The following is a 27,566-nucleotide window of genomic DNA, read 5'->3' as shown; positions in this document are numbered from 1 at the left end:
TGGTGTTGGTATCCATATTTTTGTACTAGTATCAGTATTTATATTAGTATGTGTATGTGTTCCGTTATCAGTATTTGTATCATTATTAGTAATGGTATTGGTATCAGCATTCATACTGTTGCTGGTACCAGTATCTGTATCAGAATCAGCACCGGCACCTGCACTGAGCACTGATATTGGTCCTGGTATTAGTATTTGTATCAGCACTAGTAACAGTATTGGTCTTGGAATGGTGTTGGTATTGGTGCCAGTGTAAATTTTGGTATAAATGTTGGTATTGATATAGGTATCAGAATTGATATCGGTTCTAGTATTAGTATTTGTTTCACCACTAGTATCTGCATAATTATTAATGTAATATGGCGCTGGTATGAGTATTGGTAATGGTATTTTTATCAGCATTAATACTGGTCCTAGGATCAGTATTTGTATCAACACTAGTATCAGTATTGGTATCGGGATGGTATTGGCATTGGTGCTGGTATAAATGTTGGTACTGATAATAGTATGGGTATTGGTATCATCACTGGTATTAGTATTGGTACCGGTATTAGTATTAATATTAAAATAACTCTAGAAAGGGAGAAGTGAGTGTTTCTTTGGCACTCTGAGCAGGCTCTTAAACTAAAGACCATAGAGACTGTGCTCAAAACTATCAAGATTATCAATAAAAACATGGCAATGATCTGGTTACTGGTGGAAAGGCTTTCTCTTTTACATTGCTTTTTTAAGTTTTTTTAAATCTCTGATAAACGTGTACTGGATATGTGTACTGTCTGTTTACATATATTTTCAATATATATAAGAAAAAATATCTATTGTAATCATCTTTTGTCTCAGAGGCTTTGTCTTTGAGCTTAAACGCATGCTTCTAGGAATGTTTTTGAGTCATGCAACACTAGGAGAGTAGCGTAAACCCAGATAAAAAGGCAGTTCGGGGGGGAAGCGTTATTCCATACAAGAGTCCTTAAGAGTTGCTATTTTTGATCATGAGGACGTGATCATGTGAAAAACCTGTGAAAAAAAGAGACAGCGCTGCAAGTCTGTCACATCTGCAGCTGGGATTAGAGTCCAAAACTAGAGTGTGAGTCACAGCTCAGCGGCGGTTACGTTTACAGCGACCTGGCGAAAGTTTTTAACGGCAGATGACGTCTACATGGAATGTTAATATCGATTTATTCCTTAAGAAATCCTCTAACATACAGCTTTAGGTTCTTTAATAGCTACCTGCAGGCATCCTTTTTAAAAGTGAGAATCTGTATAGAAGGCAGTGTACAGACAAATATACAGTGGTGTGATGAAGCAAGTGGCAGTCGAGAAACGAGTGGTAATTCTCATTCAGATTAAAAATGTCATGCAGTTATCTACAGACTACTACTAACAGCACCTACCTACTGTACCTACTTGCTATCAGTTAAGTCACAGTTAACCTACTAATCTATATGAATAAGTACTCTGTGAGTGTGAAAAACCGTGAAAAACAAACAAAACAAGACATTCAAGTTGTCCTCAAAGCTCTGCAGTAAGACCAGTTTTGGGTGAATGATGGGGGGAAGCTTGCATTGCAAATACATACAGTACATGTAAGACCAAAGCAGTGAAAAAAAGTCAAGGCCATTCTCAGTCATTCATCAGATACTGATGCCTGCTGGGAAAAAAAGGCGTCGAACCATAAGCTTATAGCGCCAATGGCTGTCATTCATCCTTGAAATAACGTGGTGTACTTCACCACCAACCTCGTCGCGAGTCGCCCACAGGCCGGGTCAGCGCAGGAGTGGGCTCACTTTATCCTTGCACAGACTCTTATTCCTAAACCTTGTAGCATAAGACAGTTTTTGTATCATTGGCTCCAGGAAGCAGCATATGTAGCACGGTACGGCTCTTCAGAAAGCGCATGGCAGAGAATGAGGGATTGTGGGACAAGGGTGGCAAAGCAGGGTTTGTGTTGTGTAGCTTATCTTTTTTTAAATGCAATATTTATTTTTTCTTGCATTGTTTCTTCCTTTTTTCTATTCTTTTTGTGCACTACTGTTGGCTACTGTTGTGAGCAGGGGATTTTTAGTATTTTTTTTTTTGTTAAATAACAGCCACACAGACAAAGCCAACTCCATGCAGAAATGCAAAATTTAAAATTTCACTCTGTTTGACAGTTAGTAGGAGTTTTAGGGGTAAGTGGTGAGGATGAGCGCGGAGTGAGCGGATGGTCTTTTGCAATATTTTTCCCCATGTCTTTATCATCATTATCAGCGTCCTGAATTCTATTGCCTTGGTTTTTCCAGCACACGTGTGGTGGGAGGCTGCACACCTGTCCCGTCGAGTTGCTCAGCTCCACATGTCCCGCAGTGACGGGGAGGAAAGAAGCAGATGGCAGCTACACGTCTGTGAGCATTTTGGTGATGTTTACATAGTTTGTGTTGGCCAGAGTGCAGTTGGCCGTCTTAAGGTTCTCCTCCTGAAAGTCCTCGTTGCTGTTGTTCACAGCCTCCTGGATCTCCATATAGTCCGATTTGCTGATGGTGGAACCGCTGCGGCTCTTCTTCAGCTCCTCGGCTGAGTCGGCTTTGGGCACGTTGACCTGCAGGTACTGCGCCTGCTCCTCGCCTTCAGTCTCACGGTGGTAGAAGTAGTTGAAGTTGGACACAATGACAGGCACGGGCAGGGCGATGGTCAGCACACCTGCGATGGCACAGAGGGAACCAACAATCTTGCCACCAATGGTAGTTGGGACCATGTCACCATAGCCGACTGTGGTCATGGACACCACAGCCCACCAAAATGCATCCGGGATGCTTTCGAACTGCGACTCCGGCTCGTCTGCTTCAGCAAAGTAGACGGCGCTTGAGAAGAGGATGACTCCTATGAAGAGGAAGAAAATGAGCAAGCCAAGCTCTCTCATACTGGCTTTCAGGGTCTGACCAAGAATCTGGAGACCCTTTGAGTGGCGAGAGAGCTTAAAAATTCTGAAGACACGCACCAAACGGATGACCCTGAGAATGGCTAAAGACATGGCTTGCTGACCCGCTTGACCATCCTCTGGCCGGTCTGCGAGCTCTGTACCGAGTGTGATAAAGTAAGGGATGATAGCAACGATATCAATAATGTTCATTATGTTTCCAAAAAAGCCCGCTTTGCTTGGGCAGGCAAAGAAGCGCACTAAAAACTCAAAGGAGAACCATATGATGCAGAGAGTCTCCAGGATGAAGAAGGGGTCAGTGAAGTAGGTCGATGTGTAGCTGATGATGGTGGTGTTGGTCTCAGGTGAAAAGACCTTCGCTTGAGACTTGTGCATGTCGTCGTCCTCGTTACGGAAAATAGGGAGGGTCTCCAGGCAGAAACTGACAATAGATATGAGGATGACCATGACGGAGATTATGGCGATAATCCTAGCAGGACCTGAGCTCTCGGGGTACTCAAACAGCAGCCACACTTGTCTCTGAAACTCGTTATCAGGAAGAGGACGCTCCTCCTCCTTGATGAAACCTTCGTCCTCTCTGAACATCTCTATGGCCTCCTCGCCCAGCTCGTAGAAGCGGATCTCCTCTGAGAAAATATCAAGGGTGACATTGACCGGCCTTCTTAGCCGACCCCCTGATTGGTAATAATACAATATGGCGTCAAAGCTGGGTCTGTTCCTGTCGAAAAAGTACTCATTCCTTAGCGGGTCGAAGTAGCGCATCCTCTTTTTGGGGTCCCCCAGCAGAGTCTCTGGGAACTGGGAGAGAGTTTTGAGTTGAGTCTCAAAGCGCAGCCCTGAGATGTTGATGACCACCCTCTCACAGCACTCATGGTCGGCCTCCGGGTCGTAGTCCTGCGGGTGCCCCGGGTGAGCCGCCGCCTCGTCAGAGGGGTCGCCTGTGGCAACAGTCATTCTGCAGGGGGAGGAGGCCTGCACTTTTCAGTGAGTCTGGGTCCTGCAGCCTGGAGAACTGCAGGCAGGGGCCAGGAGAGGGAGGGGGCTCAACAGCGTAAAGACCTGACGGCCACAGGATGTCACCTAGGATCTGACTGCATGTAGGACACAGAGCAAACACAAGACAGCAAGGTCAGGTGAATGGAAGACGTGATTCAGCACTTCATATAGACGTCAGAAATCTGCTTTAAAACAAGCGAAAACAGCCACAAATGAAGGCACTCTCTGAAACAGTGCCATAAGATTTGATGAGAGTGATGTAAAGTTATGAAGTCGTGAGCAGGCAGTTGATACCGAAATGAATCAGCTCATGAAAACTTGAAGCTGACACTCCTACTCCTGCCTTAATATGCAAATAAACCATCTGCCTTGCATATAAATGGCTTCAATGCAGGTAAACTCAGGGGCTAACCGGCACATAAAAACGTACAGAAGCTCATAAATTAGAGCTGCTGCAATGGAACAGCATCCAGTGAAACGAACGGGACTACCTTTTTATGCAGTGAAGCCATGCATGAATATGGCAATGCAGCAGGCAACCAAAATACATACAGAGAGCATCCTGTGTGTGGAATATCACAGAAAAACCTCTGCAGTCTGAGCACAAATGTGTGAGAAGATGTCATGAGCGCACAAACGCTTCATTTTTATCGACTTGGGCTCAGTTTTGCTGGAGCATTTTAGTCTTGAAATGGTGCCTGGCTTTGAAATATTCAAAAACATGTATAAATAATTGATCCATAGAAGGAAACAGGCTCCTAGAGAAAAAACTGTTTCTGCTCTCTGCATGAGAAAATTAAACCCTGACTGTTTAAAAGAGGCAACATGTTCGTAACGGCATGCTTTATTTCCAAATGAAACGCTCCATGACACATATGATGGCAATCAGAGATGTAGATTTCACATACCTGCAGACATCTTCTTCATATCTGCTGCGAGTTGAAGCTCCTGCTGGTCACACTGGTGAACAACCAGCTGCGGCAATAAGCTCCTTCGCCTTCAGAGCGGGTAGAAGAAGGAAAAAAAATGAACTTCCAATTGAGGGCAGCGGATGATATTCACCTCATGTTGTCTGCAGCATCCTCGCCGTGTAACACCGGGTACAGTATGTGCGGGTGTGTCCTCGCTTTCCCCTCCCCGACTCCCTTTCCTTTCCTCCCGGGTAGGCTGTCGTGGGATGGCGATTGGCAACCACAAAAAGAAAAAAAGAAAAAAAAAAAAAAAGGAGGGAGGAGGGAAACGATATCAAGGAGGTTGCTGGTGCTTCCCTTAATAAGCGAAAGGTGCTGGGATCAGCAGAATGATGCGGCCGGCTGGTGAGGCTGTGAGCTGTGGCTGCAGACAGCCGCAAAGGTAAATAGTCCCGATAAGGTGCTCAGAGAGGAAACATCTGCAGAGGGAGGGGGCGAAAAAAAAAAAGCAAGGCGTGGAGGAGGGAAGCAGCTTAAAAATATAATCTGATTACCAAGATTTAATAATTAGACGCCTTGTGGGATAAAAGCATCAATAATCATTTCTGTGTGGGAATAAATCTGCTCCTGCGTCATCACAGCCAGTGCACATTTGAGTCCTTATTGAGACATGCAAAACAAACAACACCTCGTCAGGAGCTGAATCCAGAGCCTGAGCCAGCAACAGTCAAGTGCGTCCCTCCCGGAGACAGCTCTGTGAGTGTCCTAATAGCCTCCTACATGAGGAGCAGGGCAGCGTCTGCAGACACTGACGAGAAACGACATGCGTGAAAGAATCGCCCTCCGTAGTGGGCTACAAGATTATGCAATTACACTGAGCCAGAGCCCCACACACCCACAGAAAGATAATACATGTTAAAGCGGCCTTTCAGCAGAGGTGAGAGGGCTTAATTCTTTTAAGGTGACAGAGAATTTTCCCAGCTTAGTCAAACCTGCATTCACGCATTGCTTTGCATACCAAGAGGCGTGCTGCTGCTGCTGATGGAGAAGGAAAGGGCGAGAAAAAGGCGCTCTTCATCCGCACTGTTGCCTACCACTCCTTACCTTATCTGCAGTGTGGGCAATTTAAAGGGGAACACTCTTCAGCTTTTCTTCACAGGCACTGCTGTTGCTCATCAGTCTTTTTTTTTTTCATACCTGCAAAGCAGAAATACAACTTTACTGCAGCCAACTGACCTCATTTATGGAGGAATAAGTCAGCTTCACTGTCACTGCTGAAGCACCTTCCATATGGCCCACATATGAATGCACCCTATGCCTCATGTCCTCCTGAGACTCTGCATGTACATATGAGTGTGTTACATTCTGGCTGACCTACAGCACAGTTTAAGTTCATTTAGGTAATCTGCTTGGAATGTTGAGGGAATTTGCTCTAAAATGTTTGCATATTTTGAGGTGTTTGATTTCATGTCCAAGGGTGGGGGGGCTGACCTGGAACTACTGGTACCTTCATGGGGATCTTGGGAAGTTTTTGAATTTTATTTGGAAATTTGGGGGCAGAATTTTCTTTTTTCCCCCCTGAATTTTCATGGACATTTTAGAGATTTTTTTGTGATAATTAGCTTTGAAATTTTCCACAATTTTCCACAGATCTTGGAGAACTTTATATGTAAATTTTGGAGAATTTGATTATAACGCTTTGGGTAGTATTTGCTTTTAAGGCAAGGCAAGTTTATTTGTATAGCACATTTCAGCAGCAAGGCAATTCCAAGTGCTTCACACAGGACATTAAGATACAATGACGAATGGAAAAAGAAAAACAATAGAAACATTTTAAAAGAAAAATGTAAAAAGGTATAAAAACAGCAAATAAACCAACAAAGATAAAAACAAAGATTTAAAAGTAAAAGTTACAGTGCAGAGTTGTAGTTGAACTAGAAACATTAAAAAGTGATCATGTTTTTTAGTCAAAGGCAGCAGTGAACAGGTGTGTCTTCAACCTTGATTTAAAAGAGCTCAGACTTTCAGCAGACCTGATGTTTTCTGGGAGTTTGTTCCAGATATATGGGGCATAGAAACTGACTCTGGGGACACAGAGCAGACCTGCACCAGACAACCTCAGCGGTCTGGATGGTTCATACTGGACTAGAAGGTCTCTGATGTACTTTGGGCCTAAACCATTCAGTGCTTTATAAGCTAACAGGAGGATCTTAAAGTCTATTTTCTGAGAGACAGGGAGCCAGTGTAGAGACCTCAGAACAGGACTGATGTGGTCCACTCTCTTTGTCTTAGTGAGGACTCGAGCTGCAGCATTTTGAATCAGCTGCAGCTGTCTGATTTACTTTTTAGGCAGACCAGAGAAGAGGCTGTTACAGTAGTCAACTCGACTAAAGATAAATGCATGAATGCATGGACAAGTTGTTTGTTGTTTTTTTGTTTTGTTTTTGTTTTTTTGTTTTTCTTCCCCAAAGGTGGCACGGCGGCGCAGGGGTTAGCACTGTTGCCTCACAGCAAGAAAGTCACTGGCTCCTGTGTGGAGTTTGCATGTTCTCCCTGTGCACACGTGGGTTTTCTCCGGTACTCCAGCTTCCTCCCACCACCAAAAACATGCTCATTAGGTTAATTGGTGACTCTAAATTGGCCGTAGGTGTGAACGTAAGCGTGCCTGGTTGTCTGTCTCTATAAGTCAATCCTGTGATTGACTGGTCCAGGGTGTACCCCGCCTCTCGCCCAATGAAAGCTGGGGTAGGCTCCAGCCCCCCTTATGGGTTAAGCGGTATAGAAAATGAATGAATGAATGAAGTTTTTCAAGGTCCTGCTGCGACATTAGTCCTTTAATCCTAGAAATATTCTTGAGGTGATAATAAGCTGACTTATTCCTGAGGAACTTGCTTAAAAAATTTCAAGAATTTCCTTGGAACTTTTAGGAAAATTTCTTGTTGAAATGTTGAGATTTGCCTTTATCTATAGAGAGGGACAGTGAATAGAGTTGGGAAAGGGCTGACAGAGCGGGGCAGAGATGTGTGGGAAAGTAGTGATAGGCTGGACTTAACCTGGGTTTGCCCAGCTACATGGGGCACGCATTAAACCACCAGGGCACCTGTGCCCCATTTAAGGACATTCAAGCACAATTTTTATAAAGGTACTTAAGAAACTTTTAGAAATTTTCTTGGAAATTTTAGGGAATTTGAGGGGGTTTGTGTTTTGGAAACCTCTAATAATTCTACAGATTTTTTTTTTCTAGATCTTAAGAACTTTTAGTGAAAAAACATCTTTGTCAAAATGACTTCCAACAAGTAAATAAATACATTGAGTTTTTTTGTATTACATTATAGGGTCAATTGTCCTGTTTTCTATTTCCTATTGTCCTCATATGCAGACATCATTTTTTGGTAAAAACTACATCCTGTTTAAAGACAGGGCGTAGGTTTTATACTGATCAGGTCCCACTTATCCCAAATAAGTGGAAGAAACTAAAAAATGCATTCCAAACAAAAGAATGAGTCTCAGGAGGCAAAAGGAACAAACACAAGGTCAAAATAGCTAAATTGAACTAAAATAGACAAGGCTAAAGCATAATGGCATTAATAAAATGGTAGAAATAAACAGGCTATGTAAATTGAATGAAAAGTAAAAAATAAATAATAGTAATGGTCTTAAAAAAAGGGGTGAAACAGACTCGAGTTAAAGCACTACATCCAAATATTTTCCCTTGATAAAAAGCAAATCTAGCTTTATTCCCTGAGATCTTTACTGGACGTCTTCACATCAGGCACATATGTGACCGGCTTCAATGACCCTTTCCCCTCAATCTCTGTACTCGACATGTGTGCACAGTCCGATACAGTGAGGTCCTCATGAATCATGCCTGAGACCACCTCTTGTAGTGGACTTGGTTATAGTGCCCGTGTCTGATATACTTGTGTTCACACTGATTGATAAATCAGACTTGGGGGGTCAGGTGTCCTCAGGTTAGGACCAGGTCTCTAATCTAAAACCACCCTTATTTATCTTATAAACTGGTAAAACAACAGTTTTTCTTAGGATAACAGGTGGTTCTATTGATGTCTCAAGCACACTAAAATTAGGTTTTTTTTTCCACAGGAAACCCAGTGTTGGTATCCTAAACAGTGTTGGCGTTATCTAACCAGGCAAAACCAATGGATTGTCCAGATTTGAGGAGGATCCATCTTGAAGTTTCTATCTGTTCTGCTGTTTCTCTTGTCCCTCCCCTCCTTAGTCCTCTCTGCAGCTTCAGCAGAGAGCTGCCAACATGAGCCCGGTCTGCTTGACATTCCTGCCCCTTTAGGGAGGGTTTTGTTGCCACTGTAACAGGACTAAATACTGCTAGTGCTGTGCTCATGGTGATTAATGCTGGTCTTTATTATAATAGGCCACTACAGAGAGTACGGTCTAGACCTGCCCTCTTTGTAAAGTGTCTAGAGATAACTTCAGTTATGAATTGGCACCATGCAAACAAAGATTGACTGTTTTTCCAAAACCTTCCAGAGCTGTGATTTCTACTCTAGATTTGAGCGTTAATAATTTGATTTTAAACTGTTTCAGAAGTATTTCATTAAAGTAAATCCATATTTCTCTTGTTCTAACATACCTATTTAAAGCTTAAAGGCTTTTATCATGTCTATGGCAGGAAACCAAACATATAAGGGCTTTAAACAAAACAATGAAACCTGATTTCAGTTATGTGTTACCTTCTGCCATGTTTTCTTGAGGAAACAATCAAAATAAACAATGAAAAAATGTATTTTTTCATATCATCTTAAGGCTTTAATGTAAAAACACAACTAAAAATGAAAAATAAAAGCCTGAGAATAATGACTGTGGGAAGTACTTCAACAGATGACTGCATATAAGGCTGTGGCTCTTATTTTGAAAACTATTTCTGCATGTTTTTTTAAAACCTGCCAGAAACACATGCATCTCTCTCGTTTAAGTGTCTTTCCCGAGCCTTAATGTTGTAATTATGAGCAGCTGCGACCCTCATGAAGTCATTTTCTGCCTTGTAATTCCTATAACAGCAGTTATATTTGTACCCTTTCCTGGCAGCAAGCTTCATTAATAATAGATAGGAGGGTGACTAAAATAGAGCAAAACCTCCATGGTTGTGGCTGGCTGTACTCAGAACAAAGAACAAAGTGATCAATAGAAAAAATCCTGATCCTGCTATCAATTCTGGAGGCGGCAGTGAAAGCAGCATGGCCAGGAGTGACCTCACAAGAAGCCAAAGGTCAGCAGGGATCCCTCGGTTGGGAAGTGAACGAGCGATAAAGGAGGGGAGGCTGGAGGTGGGGGGAGGCCGGCAGGATGATTTGTGTGAGACCGGGCTTTGCCAAGGTTACTCCTGGCAGAGCCGAGTCCATCACGGCTCCCGGCCTCATCCCGTCTGTCTGCCGGCCTGCCTGCCGGCTGCCACACGCACAGATACCTCTCACTATCTCCTAATGGCTTTCCCAGGTTCCCCATGACAGCACAGCCATTATTTATGAGCCGGGGGCCCGTTACAAAGACTGTTAATGCAGCCTCTAAAGCTCAGTTCACTTTGCATTAGCCGGCTGCCTTTAATTAAAAGCGAAGGGTCCCTGCTCTCTGTGCTTCAATCATACAGACATGAAACTGGAGGGTTGTTCAAGCTTGCACATGAGGGTGTCAACAGTGAGTTTGTTTCCAGGAGCTATTGATTTCACTCCTTTATATCAGATGTTTTTTGGCACAGGAACAAGGAGAGGAGTAAATGAACTTGAGGGCTGAGAAGCTGAACGGTCATTACCACTGAGCATCAAGAGAAAAGGCACGTCTTTATTCACTCTGCTGTTTTTATTTATCTCAAAGGATCAGAGGGTTTACTGTCATCTGAAGAGAGTAAATGTCTTGGTCAATACAAAATTATAAGTGCTTTAGCTGCTCCATGTAAGTTGACCCTTTGTTGGCTCCCCCATGGACCCCCTTCTCATGACAACCATTGCTGGGCTGTGATGAACTTTCACCCTGGCAGACTTTTCAGTCAAATTCTGACCTTAATTTAATAACCTCAGCATGGTTGAAACATACATGAGGTGTGCAAAAGTGTCTCAAGATATCCACATCTTAATACAGGACTGCCTTCCAGTTTCAGAGGGGTAAACAAGATGAACTGGACAAGCTGTTATCAATGTTGCTCACTATCAGTGGAGCCAGTTGGTGAATTAAACTTTTGCCAAAGCAGAAGGGGAGCAATCACATCTTTTCCACCAAAAAAGTCTTTAGTGCACGTATTTACTCTTCTATGAGTTAAGAATTATAATCCAGATCTGAAAATGTTTAAGTCATCGATTGCCATTGGAGGACTGTCCCAATGTCAAGGAACCTCAAAATTTCTAAAAGGACTCAGTCCTTTGAACAGAGCCTATCTAAGGAAGCACATTTGCCTGCTGGAATTACCTATAATACAATGTGCACCATTTTCCTTCTCTTAAAATATTGTAGTAGTAATAGTATGGTTGATTTTGACATGTAAAAACAAAGAAGAATTGAAAAAATAGACAGGAATGATACAGTGACATATGGAACAAATAACAATTGGAGCAAAATAAAATCTAGACTTATTTGAAAAGGAGTGGGAAGAAGTACAAAACTTCCTCAGTTCCACCCCCTCTCCCATATAAACTTATGCAGTAAATCATTTTCCCACAGCTAGTCTAATATCTTACAGTAAATACCAATAATCTGTCATATGACAACAAATAAGTAGAAAAATCTATTTATCTATAATTAGCTCTTACGTAGAAAGTATGAAGTTCATTAATTATGACCCTTTATCAAAAATAATTTATTTTCTCCCCTTATAGAATCCTGATATCCATCGATCCTCTAAATTGCTTATCCCGTTTGGGGTCGTGGGGGCTGGAGCCAATCCCAGCTGTCATTTGGCGAGAATTGGGTACACCCTGGACTGGTGAACAGTCACAGGGCTGAGACAAGCACTCTCACAATCACACCTAAGGTCAATTTAGAGTCAAAACTTGATAAATGTTTTCAAATTTTAGACAAGGATATTTATCAATCAAAATTCATGATTATTTACATTTTATAGAAACTGTGATATATGGTTAGTGTAATGTAGAGTATATTATAATACATGTGAATTACCATCCTGTTTATAGAGACCAACAAGGGAAGAAAAATAACCTAACCTCATCATAACTGTTGTCAGTACCGTCTCTGTTTGATTTCTGCCTCTGCCACCACGTATACGGGCCTGTTCCAAATATGTGTTTGGCAGTTTCCTGGTAGGACTCTTGCCTTGCCTCTGTAGGTCCTGACTCAGAAGGATCCTTCCATCAAAGGATCCCGGACTTTGACAAGGACTTTCAGTGTCTTGATTTGTGAAAACCACTGCAGGAAACAGACAGATTCAGTTTCAGATTCTGTTCGCCAAAACCCAGGGCATATAGGTGCATCTCAAAAAATTAGAATATCATAAAAAAGTTAAATATTTTTTGTCACTCTTTTGTTTTAAACAGAAATGTCAGGCTCCTGAAAAGTATGTTGATTTCTATGCCTTCAATACTTGGTTGGACCTCCTTTTGCATGAATTACTGCATCATTGCGGAGTGGCATAGAGGCGATCAGCCTGTGGCACTGCTCAGGTGAAACAGAAGCCCAGGTTGCTTTGATAGCGGCCTTCAGGTCATCTGATTCATGCAAAAGGAGGTCCAACCAAGTATTGAGGGCATAGAAATTAACATACTTTTCAGAAGGCTGACATTTCTGTTTAAAATATCCTTTTTTTATTAATCTTATGTTATATCCTAATTTTCTGAGACACTGAATTTTGGGTTTTCATTATCTGTAAGCCATAATCATCAACATTTTAAGAAATAAAGGCTTGAAATATTCCACTCTATGTGTAATGAGTCTATATAATCTGTGGGTTTCACTTTCAGAAAAGAGTAACAAAAATATCTAACTTTTTCATGATATTCTAATTTTTTGAGATGCACCTGTACACTCACAACTGGAAATCTCTCATTTTGCTGATTTTAGAGTAAAAAGCTAAATGTTTACCTTATTATGAAGTAAATTAACCTAAAATTTTCCAGCACTGTCTCTCCTTTAGTGCTGCAGCAGTCTTGTTTTTAATCGCAGTAACATTCATGCATTCATCATTGTTTGCCATTGTTTTAATGTGAAAGCAGCAGACAGATGGTGATCAGTCCTTTTCCGTGGTAGAAGCGTCGAATGAAGTTTATTATTTGGGAAAATACTGCTGAAATGAGGACATTTATTAGTCTTCTGTTTAATCTTCTCTGATATCTACAGATTTCACATGTAAACACAAAACCTGTAGGAAAGAGACAAGGTTATGTCTGTAATCTGAGTAGCTTTGTTCTCCAGTGTTTTAGGGCTTTGGCTGTAATAACAGTCTGTGTGGAGAGCACTGGGGGCAGGATGCATCATCTACTATTTAACCAACAAACCCATTAGTGGTCATCAGGCGACTATCACTTTTATTGAACTCCATAAACAAGCATATTCATTTAAGTGTAGTTAACAATCTGCTCTTAAATTGTCTCTTAACTCCTCTTTTGTTCTTGCTTCTTAAGCTGCTGGGTTCACTGAAAACAAAGGAAAAGCACGTGGAGGGAGCTCCTGAAGTCCTTCGGGGCTAACCAACAACAACACAAAAGGCCCACAAACAACTGGCCGCCACTCAGAAGCTGCACAGCTGTCAGTCAGTGTGCTGAGATTGCTCTCTGTTGTGATGACATGAAGCCTGTTCATGGCAAGGTTTGGTCTGAATAATTCAGACCACAGCATGTACACACTGGTTTCACTGGATTCATTGGGAAGGCAGAGGTGTCAGGGTCTATTTTAAAGTCTCTCGAGGGCAGTAGGCAGTAGGTGTGTCAGGGTAGAAACTGTCGTTTTTAAATTTATCCAACATTTCTCTTTTATCAAATTCCCAGCAGTGAACCGTGTAGTGCAGTAGAAAGCTTAGGAAGCTTGTTATGTCAATACTAGATGTCTGAAATCATTTTATGAAGTAGCATTATCCAAAGTAGCGTCTCTTTTACAACAGAAGCACTGAATGGCCAAACATCAAAGGGGATATTAATGCAAAAATCACTTTTTCAGGCTTTTCTAACAAAAATATGTGCCCCTGGCCTGTCCACAATCCCCTCAGGTATCAGAACCCTCCACCACCACCACCTTTCATAAATGTGTGCTGAAACAAGCCGTTCTGAGATTTTCCCCTCATGAGGTCATGTTGGGAGTTAGCACTGCCCCCTTGTTTGGTTGGCCCTCCCCGCTTGGTAGAAAGTTCCACCCTCCTCTCCTGAGGATCTGGAGAGCCACATCCATTAAACCACATTCATTTCCTGAGAGGGGCGTGGTCAGGGGTGGAGCCAGAAAGCTAATTAACATTTAAAGGCACAGACACAGAAACAGCTCGTTCTGAGCAGGGCAGAGACAGAGAGTTTTTTTTTTTTTTTTTAAATCCTATACCGGAGTGTTTTTCAGCAACAAATGTCACATGTTTTGGGGACCTCTGAGACCAATATAAACTTGTCTTCAAATGGTAAATTATGTTACCTTTAACACTAGTAAACATCAGTGGTACAGCTTAAAATTTGACCCTGTTTATCTGTTGCATTCAACCCAATGAGGTGCTGAAGAACAGAGTACATGCTAATGCTAATCTTTGTGATTTCAGATGAGAATATTGTAACATTTCAATTGAACCCTAAATGAAGAGGTTTACATGAACAGCTACAGATGTATCAAGGCTTTTGCGTCCTTTCAAAGACCCTGTAAAGTGATAATAGATCTGTATTTTAGATTTGTTGTTTGACACTGTGTTATGAACCTACAGGTCAAGCTTCAGTCAAATAAAACATTTATAAATTTATACAGTTAAGTGTTAAATTCATGAAAACAGGCGGCAAAATTTGGTCCAGGATGGAGGGTGTGTCTGTTGAATGAGCTGAAGCCACGCCCACTCAGGAGAAATAAGATCCTCTCAGATTTTAAAAAATACTACAACCTGAACAGAGGAAAGCACTCATGCAATTAGCCTGCCCCTTGACCTTACATTGACCTTAAAATCAGAAAGCAGCCTGGCTGGCTCAGATCTACCTGTTATGATGTTTAAAATGATCTATAGTCCACTGTAGCTGATAGATTTGGCAGATTTATCTCTGAATGAACAAAACACACAACATTAAACTGCTTATTTCCAATGAGGGCAGTGACATCAGCTTACAACAGACTGTACTGAGATGTACTGAGATTTTATGTCATTGTAGCGTTGGGGGGGCGGGGTCATTCCCCATTGTGGGTCAGTGACATCACCAATCCACAAATTTGCCCCGCTCAAATTATTGGCCAAATTTATTAGGAATGAGGTGAAAAACTTTCAAGTGGTCTGAATCCAAAATTCAGACTAAACATGACTAAAATTTAGATTAGCCTGATGTCAACAGTGGCACTTTCACCCTCAACTTTAATGGATGACATTATAACCATGACGTGTCAGCAAAAGGTTGATATTGTGTAGCAAGATGTTATTAACCTGCTTCAGGGGACCAATCATACGCTAGATAAGGCAGGGTTTGTTACCTAGGTATTAAGAAAACAGATGCAAGTCAGATAAAAGCTCGCCTGTATGTTGCTGCTCAGTGTTTGATAAAAATCAAGACAAGTAGATGATGAAAAAGTGAAGAAGGACACTCTTACATAATGTGCAATATTTCTTCCTGAATGATCTTTTTATTTGATAAGAAAACAAATCACAATGGTTGATACTTTTTAATTGTGTCATAGAATTGAAGAAATACTTTAATCTAACCACAATCACAATGTCTGGCTGTGCGATTATATAATCACACAAAACGCTGCAATTAATTTGTTTTATGAAGTACTTGCAATTTTTGCAAAAATTCCAGCAGGAAGGCCTTTAAGTTTACAAAGGTGCCACGGCATTTGCACTGTCTAGAATTGCCTTTATTTTAAAGAGAAGAAAGACATTTATTTTTTTGGAAAATGTTAAGTTATTTTGAAAGGACTGTAAAAACTTCAGTTTTCATTTGCATGCCATTATTCTCTGAAATTTCCTTGATAACCAAGCAAGTAGAGTCATGATGGCATTTATGTTTTATATCTTACTTGTAATTGCATATTGCATATTGTCCAGTGTAATTGTCATTGCAGATTATTACCAAATTGTGCAGCACATAGAATAGCTATTTAAACTGGATCAGCTCTAAAACTGTGATAAAATTCTCATATGACAAAGCCGTGTCATCCCAGCCATGTCTGTCATATGCCATGAAATAACTCATGATTTGGCACTATAAAAAGGCTGGTTTATGGACTTTTTTCCTTTTACTTGATTAAGGTATAGCTATTTAGTACCTTTTTGTTTCACAGCCTAATATCATTGTGGTAATTTAGTATATTTTAGCTACTACAGCATCTCCTTTTTAAAGTGGTTGTTGGGAAAAGTTCCACATGAGCCCAACAAATCTGTCCCCAAAACCTTCAGGTGACTTACATGTAAATATCTTCATCAACAGTAAGTGTCAGAGCTGCTCAGCTTCCTCCCTGGAGAGCAGTCCTCCTTTTTTATGATCAGTGGATGTCTGCTGTACCTCTCTGCTTCTTGGCACTGCATTGCAGCAGCCACAAGTTTCCTGCACACACAGACACACACATATGAAATGACTGCAAATAAAAAAGGAGCAAATTGCAACATAACTCCAGGATTGTTGACATCCTGTAACCAGCTGAGTATCGTATACTGTATATTGGATGCATAACATGGAATATATGAGTCCTCCATAGACGTTAAAATGCTGTCCTATTTATTCTGACAACTGTTTAATTCCCAAAATGTTTTCCTCACTCCTCAGAGGCATCTTAAAATCCCACAAACTTGCTCTTAAACACTTTATTTCCAAAGCATCTCCTCTAAACTCCGTTTGTTTAACCCTCTGGGAGATGAGTCACTCCAGTATCACTGCTCAGGAGGGATAAAACTGAGGTGCCCTGCGAGGGAGGCCGGGTTATACTGCCAAGCACAGACACCAGGCTCTGAATGGGGGTAATAAATTAAAGCAGAAGCTGGAGCATATAGCGATGCAGCTTCCTATGTCCTTCTACATCCCCTGCAGCAAACAATATGTCTGGAGAGGATAAAAGAAAGAGATGGAGAGGGAGGAGAGAGCATTGTGCAGAGAGAAGGAGGGAGTCAAGCTCGTCAGATTGAGGCCCGGCAGGATGAGGGCAGACGCTGGACAAGAGCCAACCGCCAGGAGAGACACAAGGACACTGGTGGCTCCACTCTGCAGTATAATGCCAAGCTGCACCTTGCAGGAATCCTCACACACCTGCTGCAAGAGATAATCATTGGAACGTGCTACCTGTAGACTTTTGCCACATGACAGCAGAGAGTTTGCTGCATTGAAAAGTTCCAGCATGCAACATTTGGCTGACACAGAAACGCATGCACAGTCTGCTCCATGGCTTCATCATTAGTGCAAACAGCAGCAAGCAGAGCACAAAATAAACAGAATCAAAGCCTCACTGAATTCAGTAAGCTCTCCTGCAGCTGAAGGAAAGGATGTGAGTCAGTCAGGGAGTGAGTCAGTGTCACTGGTGCAGGGAAGCCCTCTTATGCTGCAGTCTACGATGGGTGTGTTTGAGTGACTGAAATTCTAGTCAAGGTGCTCAAGAAACTCTAGGTCATGTTACACCAAGGTCAAACTCGAAATGAGACACCACTTGTATGAAGGAGACAGAAAAAGTTAAAGTGAAGCTGTGCCAATAAGCTCTTTATATGCACGACACTGCTCTGTAAAAGGGGAGAAGTTAACTTTATGCATTGCATGCAGCAGCCACTTATTGCAGCATATCGCTCCACCCATGAATATTTAAGCAAAGCCTAGTTTTGTCCTCCTTTCATGTTGTGGAAGGTGCATACAGCAGTTTTGCATAAAAGAGCATATTTAATTCTGTTAGGTTTAAGAAGGCAGGCTGCTGTGTTTGTTTGCTGCAGCACAGATACACATTATGGGACTTGTGGGATTTACGGCGACAGCTTCTGTGTCACCGTGATGATGCAATCCCTGGCTTTTTGTTTGCCAGTGACTCAAGGAGTGAAAAATATTCGCCTCAGCCTCGTGCAGCAGCCGTATCTGCAGTCGCTCTCACGCACGAGACACCTGAGGGATGAGTCAGGGCTGCACAAAATCAAGATTAAACGAAACAAACTTCAATCTGACACCTCCTATTCTGATTCTCTGTCAAGATTGAGATTTACAATCTCCTGGAAGGTACTTAAACTACCAGAGCATGGAGAGAAATTGTCCAAAGTCAGCATAGTCACTGTAGTAGGGTGAATCTTCTGCTCAGCCTCGTTTGGTTGCCACGGAGACCATCTCCAGGGGCAGCAGTGGGAGGAGGCTGGGCGGTGACATCACGCCTACTGATGCCGCTGGGATATTTCAGGTGAAGTTACAGCGCGATGACAAAGCACTTTTCATTTCCCTGCAGCCGGCTGCATGACTTAAAGATGAATTACACGTGTTGGACGTGTGAGTTATTATTTTCCTCCTCACACCTGGAAACTCTCGCTTTCTAACATATGGTCCAGCAGCCTATAAGAGGCTGGTCTCACTGTCCCCCCCCCTCAGGGATGGAGGGACGTATGCTTTCTCTGACATGCTTTCTGGGCTTTCATTTGTCTGAGGGAAAAGCCCCGACCGCCTGCTCATCATGCAGAAGAATGAACTTTATGAATAGCCCCCAGAGTGCCATTACATGTTCTCCAAAGAGCGGATGGATGAATGGCATCCTCAGAAATAATGCCTACATGTCTCTTGGTTTCTATTTTTGCCAGTGATGATTAACAGTTTTAGGGCAAACATTGTACCACATAAAAATATCATCAGAGCAGGAAGGAAAATGTGCAGAGCTGTGAATAATTCCACCATCCCTCCTCGCTCCATAAGCTTTGGTAAAGTTCAATGAAGACACACGGCGCCTCTTCTGTTGGCGTGCTGGGTATAATAAGAGGCAGCATGCTGCTGCCAGCCTTCAAATCCTCTCATGTGGTGAATGTTGGCATGACTAGGAGACGAGAGGGGAAGCCCGGGGTCTCCCTCTACCCCCCACCCCCACTCAGTATCTTCTTGGTGTTGCATCCTTACATCTGCCTGCAGCTGCAGTAGGCATTTGTGTATCAATCATGCAAGCTCAAACATGAGCGTGTGTTGAGTGCATGTTCTGTCAAGAAGTCTTATCCTGCAGCAGAGTGCACTCAGGTGTCCCAGCTGTGACGGTTACAGCTGTGCAGCCCTGAAGCAGGCTCACTCAGACGCTCACAGAGGTACGATGAGACAGTTACACACATTTAAAACTAGCACAAGCACACATTCAGGTGTGTATCCTGCTTTAGAGATGAGATTTTAAATAGCTGCTCTGCACATTGAAGCCTCTATGTTTACTGACGTGCATATGTTGTTACATAACTAAGGCAGGGTACCAGTTTAAATCTTTTAGATACGTTTTTGACTTATTTACACCTTCTAATACAGCACAAGAATCACAGTACTCTAACAAAACTTTACACTTTAGAGGAAATGATACCCTGCCTACAACAGGGGGGAAACAATAATCCATAAAGTAATCCTCTGACATGAAGTTGCAGAGATTTTAAAAGCTAGAGGCATTTTGTTAGCGTCTCAGGCTTGATTGCATAATGTGTCTGTGATTGTTTTCTTGGAGGGCATGTTTTTTAGAATATGACACGATGTGCTCAGTCTGGATCTCTTCTTGGCACAGGAAGATGAAAAGTTAAAGAGAGGAAAGCTGAAACCACAACATTTATATTTAATTATACTAACAATAACTTTATTTACAGGGCTTGTTTTTTAATTACAGATTATAAAGTGCTACAGGAGAAGAAAACTGCACAGAAAACAAGAGAAGTAGAGTATGATTAAAGAGCGCAAATACCCATGTTTGCTATAATGTTGCATATCTGAATGTGGGCAAGGGGCATATGCCATCTATCAGACCATGATGGACGATGATGGGTGATGAGTGTCGAGATTGCAGAGATTGTGAAATCAGGACTGATACTGCACCAGTGTTCAAAATAAAAAAAAGGTCTGTAATATATATTTTGTACAAAGAAACACATTAGAATTCTACAATTTGAGAGAAATTGCTATGCAGGCTGCTGTTGCTGTTTGATGCATTCTGGGTAGTCATGTCAGAAGGTTGCATTGTTTTTCTTCCCACATCTTTTCCCATAGAGATTCATCCTTACAGCCTCTTTACAGTTTTCTAAATGTTCAGATATGGCTTATAGCAGTAACCTTGCAAAGCAGATGGATACGCCCCAGCAGCAAGAGGCCGGTGCAATTATGGCGAACAGCAGTGAGTTGTTTTCTTTTCAAAAATGGCAAAAGTCCCGTACTGACATGTCTACAGTCTCCATAGTTCACTTCATTCCACTGTAGCTGCGCACGCTCACCTCGGTCGCAGCTACGTCACGTGTTTTGTTGCTCTGATTGGCCAATAAAGATGTGACAGACAGAAAGTTCATCCAATCACACTCCGAGTTCTTTTCAAAGCCTCCGCCCTTTCCCAAACTCTTAGTATTGAAGGTTTTTCATATGGATGTGTGAAACAAATCCATCTGGCATGTCAGGTTATTATAGCAGTGCTTCCCAAGCATTTTTCCTTGCCCCCCCCATGTACCTAAGAAGAGTGGAGCTGCCCCAGGACCCAAGAGAGAAGAAAAAGTGACACACTGCCATCAAAAATAAACATAGATTTTAATTGCTTCACTGATAAAACCTTAAAAAAGGCCAATGCATGCTTTTCTTATGAAATACCTTTGCATATACAACTTAATAACCTCCTTATCATGGTTTTAATCAATTTTGCAAATCTAATTTTAGCAGCCTCGGAACAGCCCCCCCCCCCGGGTCCTGGTTCCCAGCTGGGAACCAGTGCTTTATGGAAAATGTGGTTTAAATTCTAAAAATTCTTAACACAAACAAAAATGAATAAAGTTCAAAATAAAACAGCACTCAAAACTACGCGCTCTTGTCTCAAAACTGATTTGCTCAACTAATAGAACAACTTCTGTCTTATTAAATACTGAGGCGAACAATTTAAAACCCTTCCAATCCAAATTGTTCATAATCATTAAGAATCATAACAGCCCCGCATCTTCAGCTGCATTAAAGTGGATTAAGATTACTTGTTATGTTTTAGGTGAAGGTTTTTTTTTGTCCTGAAACATCACTTTTACAGTACTACAGGTACATGAAACATAATTAGCTTTTACAACATGTAGAAAACTTAGTTTCAAGGTAACCAGAGAAATATTTACTCATTACTGTTATGCAGGCCATATGAATTGGCTTAAATATGGCTAAACTGGCTGTGCAGCTTCAGTCGTGGCTAAACTACAATTGACCACACTGCCCATCATAGTTGCAAACATTTCATAGGAAATATTTGCTCACATTCCTCCTCATTCTCTTTATCTTGGCCTCCTCTTCCTCAGCTCTTACAGCTCCATCTTTTTGCCTGACACCAATAAAAGTCTCTTTAGACCCTTTTTCTACTGTGGGGCATGACTAAAGTGTTCTTCCAAATGAGTTTGCACAGGAGCAGCATGAGTGAGAGTAATTTGTAATCAGGGTGTTGCATTTTGAACACCTGTGATTCTAGGTGAACAAATCGTGCTAAATGCTGAAATTAATATTTAGAGATTTACAAAACTGTTGATTATTTGAGTGAAAATCAAGGCTGCATAGCATGGGGGACAATATGGATTATATGCGGGCTCCCATGTGGGTTTGTCGATGGGTTCCATGTTGGCCCCACCTGTGATTGCCCATGTGAACTGCAAGTGTGGATCAGCCCATATGAGACCCATATAGGCCCCATCTAGAGGTCCAAGATAGATACTACTTGTCGTAAACATGGGCAATTGCAAGAATCTCTAGATGGGACCTATATGGGAGTCTGCATATAACCCTTATTGGGCCCACGTGGACATGCTGGCTTTCTGGGTCTCAGAGTCATGGAGGGACAAATAGGGGTCAGCAAAGGCATGGTGTATCCCCATGATTGCTTTTCATTTTACACCCAAATACCCATTATTATTAAGGCTAGTGAGGTCAGTCTAATGAGGTGGGCTCATTAGACCGGAACAGGACTGTCAGTGAAGCAACACTAAGACCTGCATAAAAAATCAGTCTGCTCCAAAGCCGATAGAAGCCAGATAAGTTCAGATCATTTTCACAATGTTTTTCTGTTTTCTTATTAACTACACGTGTCTGTCAATAAGAAAACACAGAGAAATCATGTTGAAGCCAGGTGACTACTCACCAAAGGGGCTAGCACTAATGCTATGTGTGCAGATGTTATAAAATGACATCTGAATGGGGCTTATTTACCGAACCTTTCAAGGGCCAATCCATTGCTGCAGGCGGGCCTGGTAGGGACGATGGAATTGTGCTTAGAGTTTGGAGTCATATTTTTGATACATGAGCTGAACTGTGGGCACTTTTCCATTTTTTGTGTGCATACATTTGAGAAAAACTGTCATTTCAACCCAGGAAGTGAAGAAGACACTTAGAAAGAAGTGACTGTAATGTTGACTGAGGTGAGTACAATTGGACGGATGTGGGAAGAAAATCAGTGCAACAACCTGACATCAGCACAGGCAGCCTAAGTGAATCTGTTTGTCACATTTTTTTACAAAATGTGGAAATCTTGTGTGCTTCATTGTGCAATAAACACATAAAAGACAATAATGGTAACTAATAGGGACAATATCATTTCGTATAAAGGGTTCCCTTTAAGGCATGAATGTTGAAGTGATTATGCAGGTGATCCCCAGCATCCCTGTATGAAACAAAAGCACAAAAATGAATCACAGCTTCTTTTAATAATGTAGAAAGTTTTTTTAGACTATCTGCACATCATGTTGCCATCTTAAGTAACAGCCCTCCTGTATTCCTTATGAGAAAAACAAATCACAGCATTACTGAAGTCTTCATCTGTCAATTTAAACACTCTAAAAGCAAAACTCCTTGCCACATGAGGCTGTAATAATTCAGCTTTAAAGTCTAATAAAGTTACCTTTATTGTGAGTCTTACCTCTCCTTGTACAACAGAGTGAACTGCAGGCTGAGCTCTGTAGGACATGATTCACAGCTCAGGGTAACCTGCAGATTCGTTTTCATTTCCCCGAGTTAAAAATACATCGAAGGAGGTCTTAAATTCCAGGAGAGGAGACAGAGGGAACAAAAGCACTCAGCACTTCTGAGGCACCTGGAGCCGAGGGCCACCCGGTCCCTGGAGGTCGTCACTGCTCGGGTGAATCTGTACATTCAGCAGTCTCCACAGCAGACGAAGGGTTAAATCTGTCAAGGGCAACGCTAGACTGTTTACTGTAAAATTATCCTGCATTGAAGATTAGTAACATGTTAGTTTGAGTCATGTCTAGTTTTCAAAAGTAGTGTTTATTCCTGAAAGGTTTTGTTTGTGTTTGCTGAGGGAGAAATGGAACAAATCACATGTGGACCACTTTTTTTTTGACAAGTCTGGCATGTAAATTATTGGCTTCACTTCCAAATTTAACCATGACAAAAACATTTGAAATACAAATATAGTTAAACTAAACAAATCTAAACTGTGTTCAAAGCTGACATGAAGTCTGTAACAGGATCCTGTGACACTCAGCCTCAGTGGATAATCATAGGAGCCATTCTGGGTTTGTTTAGGGAGTACACTAAGCTGTTATTAAGTCTCTTTTCCTATTCTTCACCCATACATCCACGTCTGGTGTGTAAGTGTTGCTTTATAAGAAGCATGAACTTCCAAGGAGATGCTACAATGGAGGATTTTTCTCTGTTAGAGCTCAGTGGAGCACAAAACCAATTTCAAGTCACCTTCATGTCCATTTTTGTGCTTCCTCAAAGTCATCCAAACAGTAAATATGGAGATTTTTCTGCTGAGGCTCACAAATTCTAACTTTCTTTTTCTCCAAGGAGACATCAGAATAATGGATCAGACTTAAACCTCTGGGAGAGGTTATAGGATAGTGTCTGATCTGTATGACAGCCATACTGTATGTCTAATTCTGAGATAAATGCTACTCATGCAACTCACGTGATGCATAAATAAAATAATAAAAAAATAAAACAGCAAAGTGCAAAACAGCCAGTCAAAGGCCTACAGATCTGAATACTCTGCCATCAGAAATAAAACCATACAGAGTGCTCAAGGTCAAAACATGGTTAAAAAAAGTCAAATCTGTGAACATTAGGCTGCATGTTTTATATAATTCACCATATTTGACTCAGTTTTCAATTTCTTTGCTCTTAGTTATTTCACCTACTGCTCTTAATTGTTATTTTTAGCTATTGTTATTCATCTGCATGTCTGTCTGCCTAATGCATCTGTGTGTTTGTCCAGCTGTCTGCTCTGTCAGTCTTTTATGTCCATTTTCCTCTGTTGTATGAGGAGTATCTTTCCTTAAAAGTCTAACCATCCAAAAGGAATGCAGATTAGCCACGGCTAGAAGTCTTGTATACATCGTATCAGATGCACTGCAATTAGATTCAAAACTGCCAATGTATGTCCTTGACAAATAAATTGGTAAATTATAATAATAATTCCAATATTTATGCAATAAATTACTGCTTCTTTTAAATGTGGAATTCCTTATGTCTGGGCTGAATAAAAACTCTTATCTTAAATAAGTCTTAAGTAGTATTTCACTCTGTGTCTGATGGAGAGGACCCCATGATATTGCATGTTCACTCAAAAAATATGAATCCAAAAGTGTCTGTGTAACTATCAGGGCTCAAATTTCTATTCTCTGAATTTTTGTTGTTAATCATGATTTAAATTCCACCTTTCTGCGTTTAAAAAGTCTAAAATTTGGAGAGTGTGCAGGACTCTGTCTGTATTTTGGCAGATGAAGCAGCAGTACTGAATGTTCTATTTGGTTTAGTGCACTCTGGTGCTCGAAAGTCTGAGTACAACGGCACACCTCCCCTTCATAGACAACGTGCATTTACTAACAAACAGAGGGCTGTGAGGCCAGAGAAGTCACAGAATCATGTTGAGATCAATCTCAGAACTTGTATAGTTAATTGCAATTAATCTTCCTTTATGCTGCATTTTGAATTTGTTTGTTTGTTTGTTTATTTTCTAGTTTCTGTGCAGCCTTAAAGTAAGGCTAAATGACTTTTTGTTTGGATACAGACCTGCTTTTATTAAGAAATTTCAAAAATTAAAAAAGAAAATGTTTGATAACCCAAGATTTAGATGACTTTTGACTTATTGATTGAACTGTCTGTGCTTTTTAAAATGAAATGAGACATTAAGGAGCAGGGGTGGAGTTTTTTTTTTTTTTTTTCTTTTTACATTACTGTGGCCACAAGGGGACGCTGCAGTGGCTTAACCATACTTTGCTGAAAGGGACAATAAAGCATCCAATTAATAGGGTTGAAAAAAATGAATGCACTAGTTATGGACCTTACCCACTTAGAGATTAATGCGTTACACTCACAGAAATATTTAGGCCTAATTCTTACGATTTATGTATTTCAATTGCATATAAAATTTCTATTCATTTGAATTACTTAGATTTAACATAAATCTAGTGTGATCTAGAGTGACAAATATGCAGCACATAAAGTTTATCTGACTGTTTATGTTAAATCTAAGTAATTCAAATGGATAGAAATGTTATATGCAATTGAAATACATAAATCTTAAGAATATTCCTGTGAGTGTAAACCTGACAGCCCTGATTACTGAAGATAACAATTTGGGCCTTTTAATTGATCTTTATAGCAGATAAAATATTAACAGGCATAGAAGTATACATGCTCCTGTTCTCTGCTGGAAAACGGTGGACTGCTCCCTCTGGGTGGGGAGTGAGTCTCTGCCTCAGGCAAAGGAGTTCAAGTATCTCGGGGTCTTGTTCATGAGTGAGGGTAAAAGGGGGCGTGAGATTACGTGGATTGGTGCAGCATCAGACAGTCTGTTTTGGTGAAGAGGGAGCTAAAAGCTGGGGCAAACTCTCACCTACAGTCATGAACTCTGGGTAATGACCAATAGAATAGGATCGTGTATACAAGCGGCTGAAATGAGTTTTCTCCAGGTGGCTGGACTAAGCCTTAGGGTGATGACTTCAGTCATCAGGAGGGAACCAGGAGTAGAGCCACCGCTCCTTCACATCGAAACGAGCCAGTTGGTTTTGGCATCTGATCTGGATGCCTCCTCCGCGTCCCCCTTTTGAGATCTACCGGGGACGCGGAGCTGGGAGGAGACCTCATTGAAGACCTAAAAAATGTGCTGGAGGGATTATATATCCTGTCAGGTCTGGGAATACCAGGCGAATCCCCAGGAGGAGTTGGAAAGTGTCACTGGGGAGAGGGAAGTCTGGGTTGACTTGCTCAGCCTGCTACCACAATGGAAGATGATGAAGATGAAAAATGTATAGAATGCCGTCATACTGTAGATTTTATCCACTCTCAACCCCAACTCAGCCTCAGCAGATGATATTCCACACAAGCCTGGTTCTGCTCAAAGTTTCAACCTGTTGACACTTTAACTTGTAAATATTGGAGATGCACAATATCAGATTTGTGCTGATAAACAATATGCTGATATTGACAAATTACTTTTAGTATATACTAATACATAAATGTGGTTGAGACCTTCATTTTTAGATCTTAAAACACACCTTAGAGTTCAAGGATGAACAAAGACAAAGAGTTAATGATGTACGTAGATCTGTTGGTCCTGCCAAAAACGCCACAAATGTATTCCTACTCTGACATCAATAATTACACCCAGTTATATGGTTGTAAACATCAGCAGACACTATCATAACTGCCAATCCCAACATCATGCCTGTAACATCAGGCATCCCTGGTAAACAAGATTACTAGAGTCTGATCTAGACCGGTGGTTCCCAGCCTTTTTTCCTTAGGGCCCCCCTACTCACTTCTAAGAAAGCTAAGCCCCCATTGGACCAACTTGGACCCACTTGGATAAAGTACACATCATTTGAAATTGTTTTCATTGACAAAGTCCCAGCACAACAGGCCTATACAGACTTGTTCCTGACTGAAGATCTGTGTCAGAGCTTTCCATTATTACAACAGTGTATTAGGGCCACTCTAGGAAAAAAGAAATGCTTATTTAAAGCAGAAAAAAATTCAAAAATTAATTTAAATAAAAAAAAAGACATTTTATGACTTTAACAGCAGTAAATGTGCCAGAACCCTGGATTAGAATTTTTGAGATTATAAAGCCCAAAAGTCAAAATCTGACCACTGTTTTCAATTTGGTTTCTTCTATTTTTTTTTACTTTACACAGTTGTAAAATTGATTTAAAATACTTGAAATCTTTGAGTTTCTTGTGTCAAAATTTAAGACTTTTGAAACTCTGAAATGTTGTAAATACAAGACTTTATAATCTCAAAAAGGTTTTTTCCCACCCAAATTTTGACCTTTTTAATCAGAAATCAAAAGATCCTCCTCATGTTTTCATCTTTTAGGTTGGCCCCTATAACAACTAATCATGAGGTTCTTTTTTTTTTAAATATGAAAAACTTATTTTGACAACATCAGAGCAGACAGGGCCCTGCAATCCCCTGAGATCTTGGCGCCCCCCCTAGGGGTCCCTGGAC

At 41.2% G+C, this 27,566-nt stretch overlaps 1 protein-coding gene across 1 annotated transcript; it reads right to left on the bottom strand.

Annotated features, from left to right (window-relative positions):
- Positions 1 to 1,669: 1,669 nt before the first annotated feature.
- Positions 1,670 to 3,975, bottom strand: LOC121528830 (potassium voltage-gated channel subfamily A member 2). The gene has a single exon (XM_041816448.1). It carries the CDS (start codon positions 3,866 to 3,868, stop codon positions 2,372 to 2,374), a length of 1,497 nt encoding a protein of 498 aa, XP_041672382.1. The 5' UTR covers positions 3,869 to 3,975; the 3' UTR covers positions 1,670 to 2,371.
- Positions 3,976 to 27,566: the final 23,591 nt, after the last annotated feature.

Source organism: Cheilinus undulatus, linkage group 3 (assembly GCF_018320785.1).
Source record: "Cheilinus undulatus linkage group 3, ASM1832078v1, whole genome shotgun sequence".
Lineage (NCBI taxonomy): Eukaryota > Metazoa > Chordata > Actinopteri > Labriformes > Labridae > Cheilinus > Cheilinus undulatus.
This window is presented reverse-complemented; position numbering and strand designations above follow the sequence as displayed.

What these genes read in the sequence shown, in the direction of transcription:
- LOC121528830 (XM_041816448.1), bottom strand. Translation starts at nt 3,868, where the DNA reads ATGACTGTTGCCACAGGCGACCCCTCTGACGAGGCGGCGGCTCACCCG.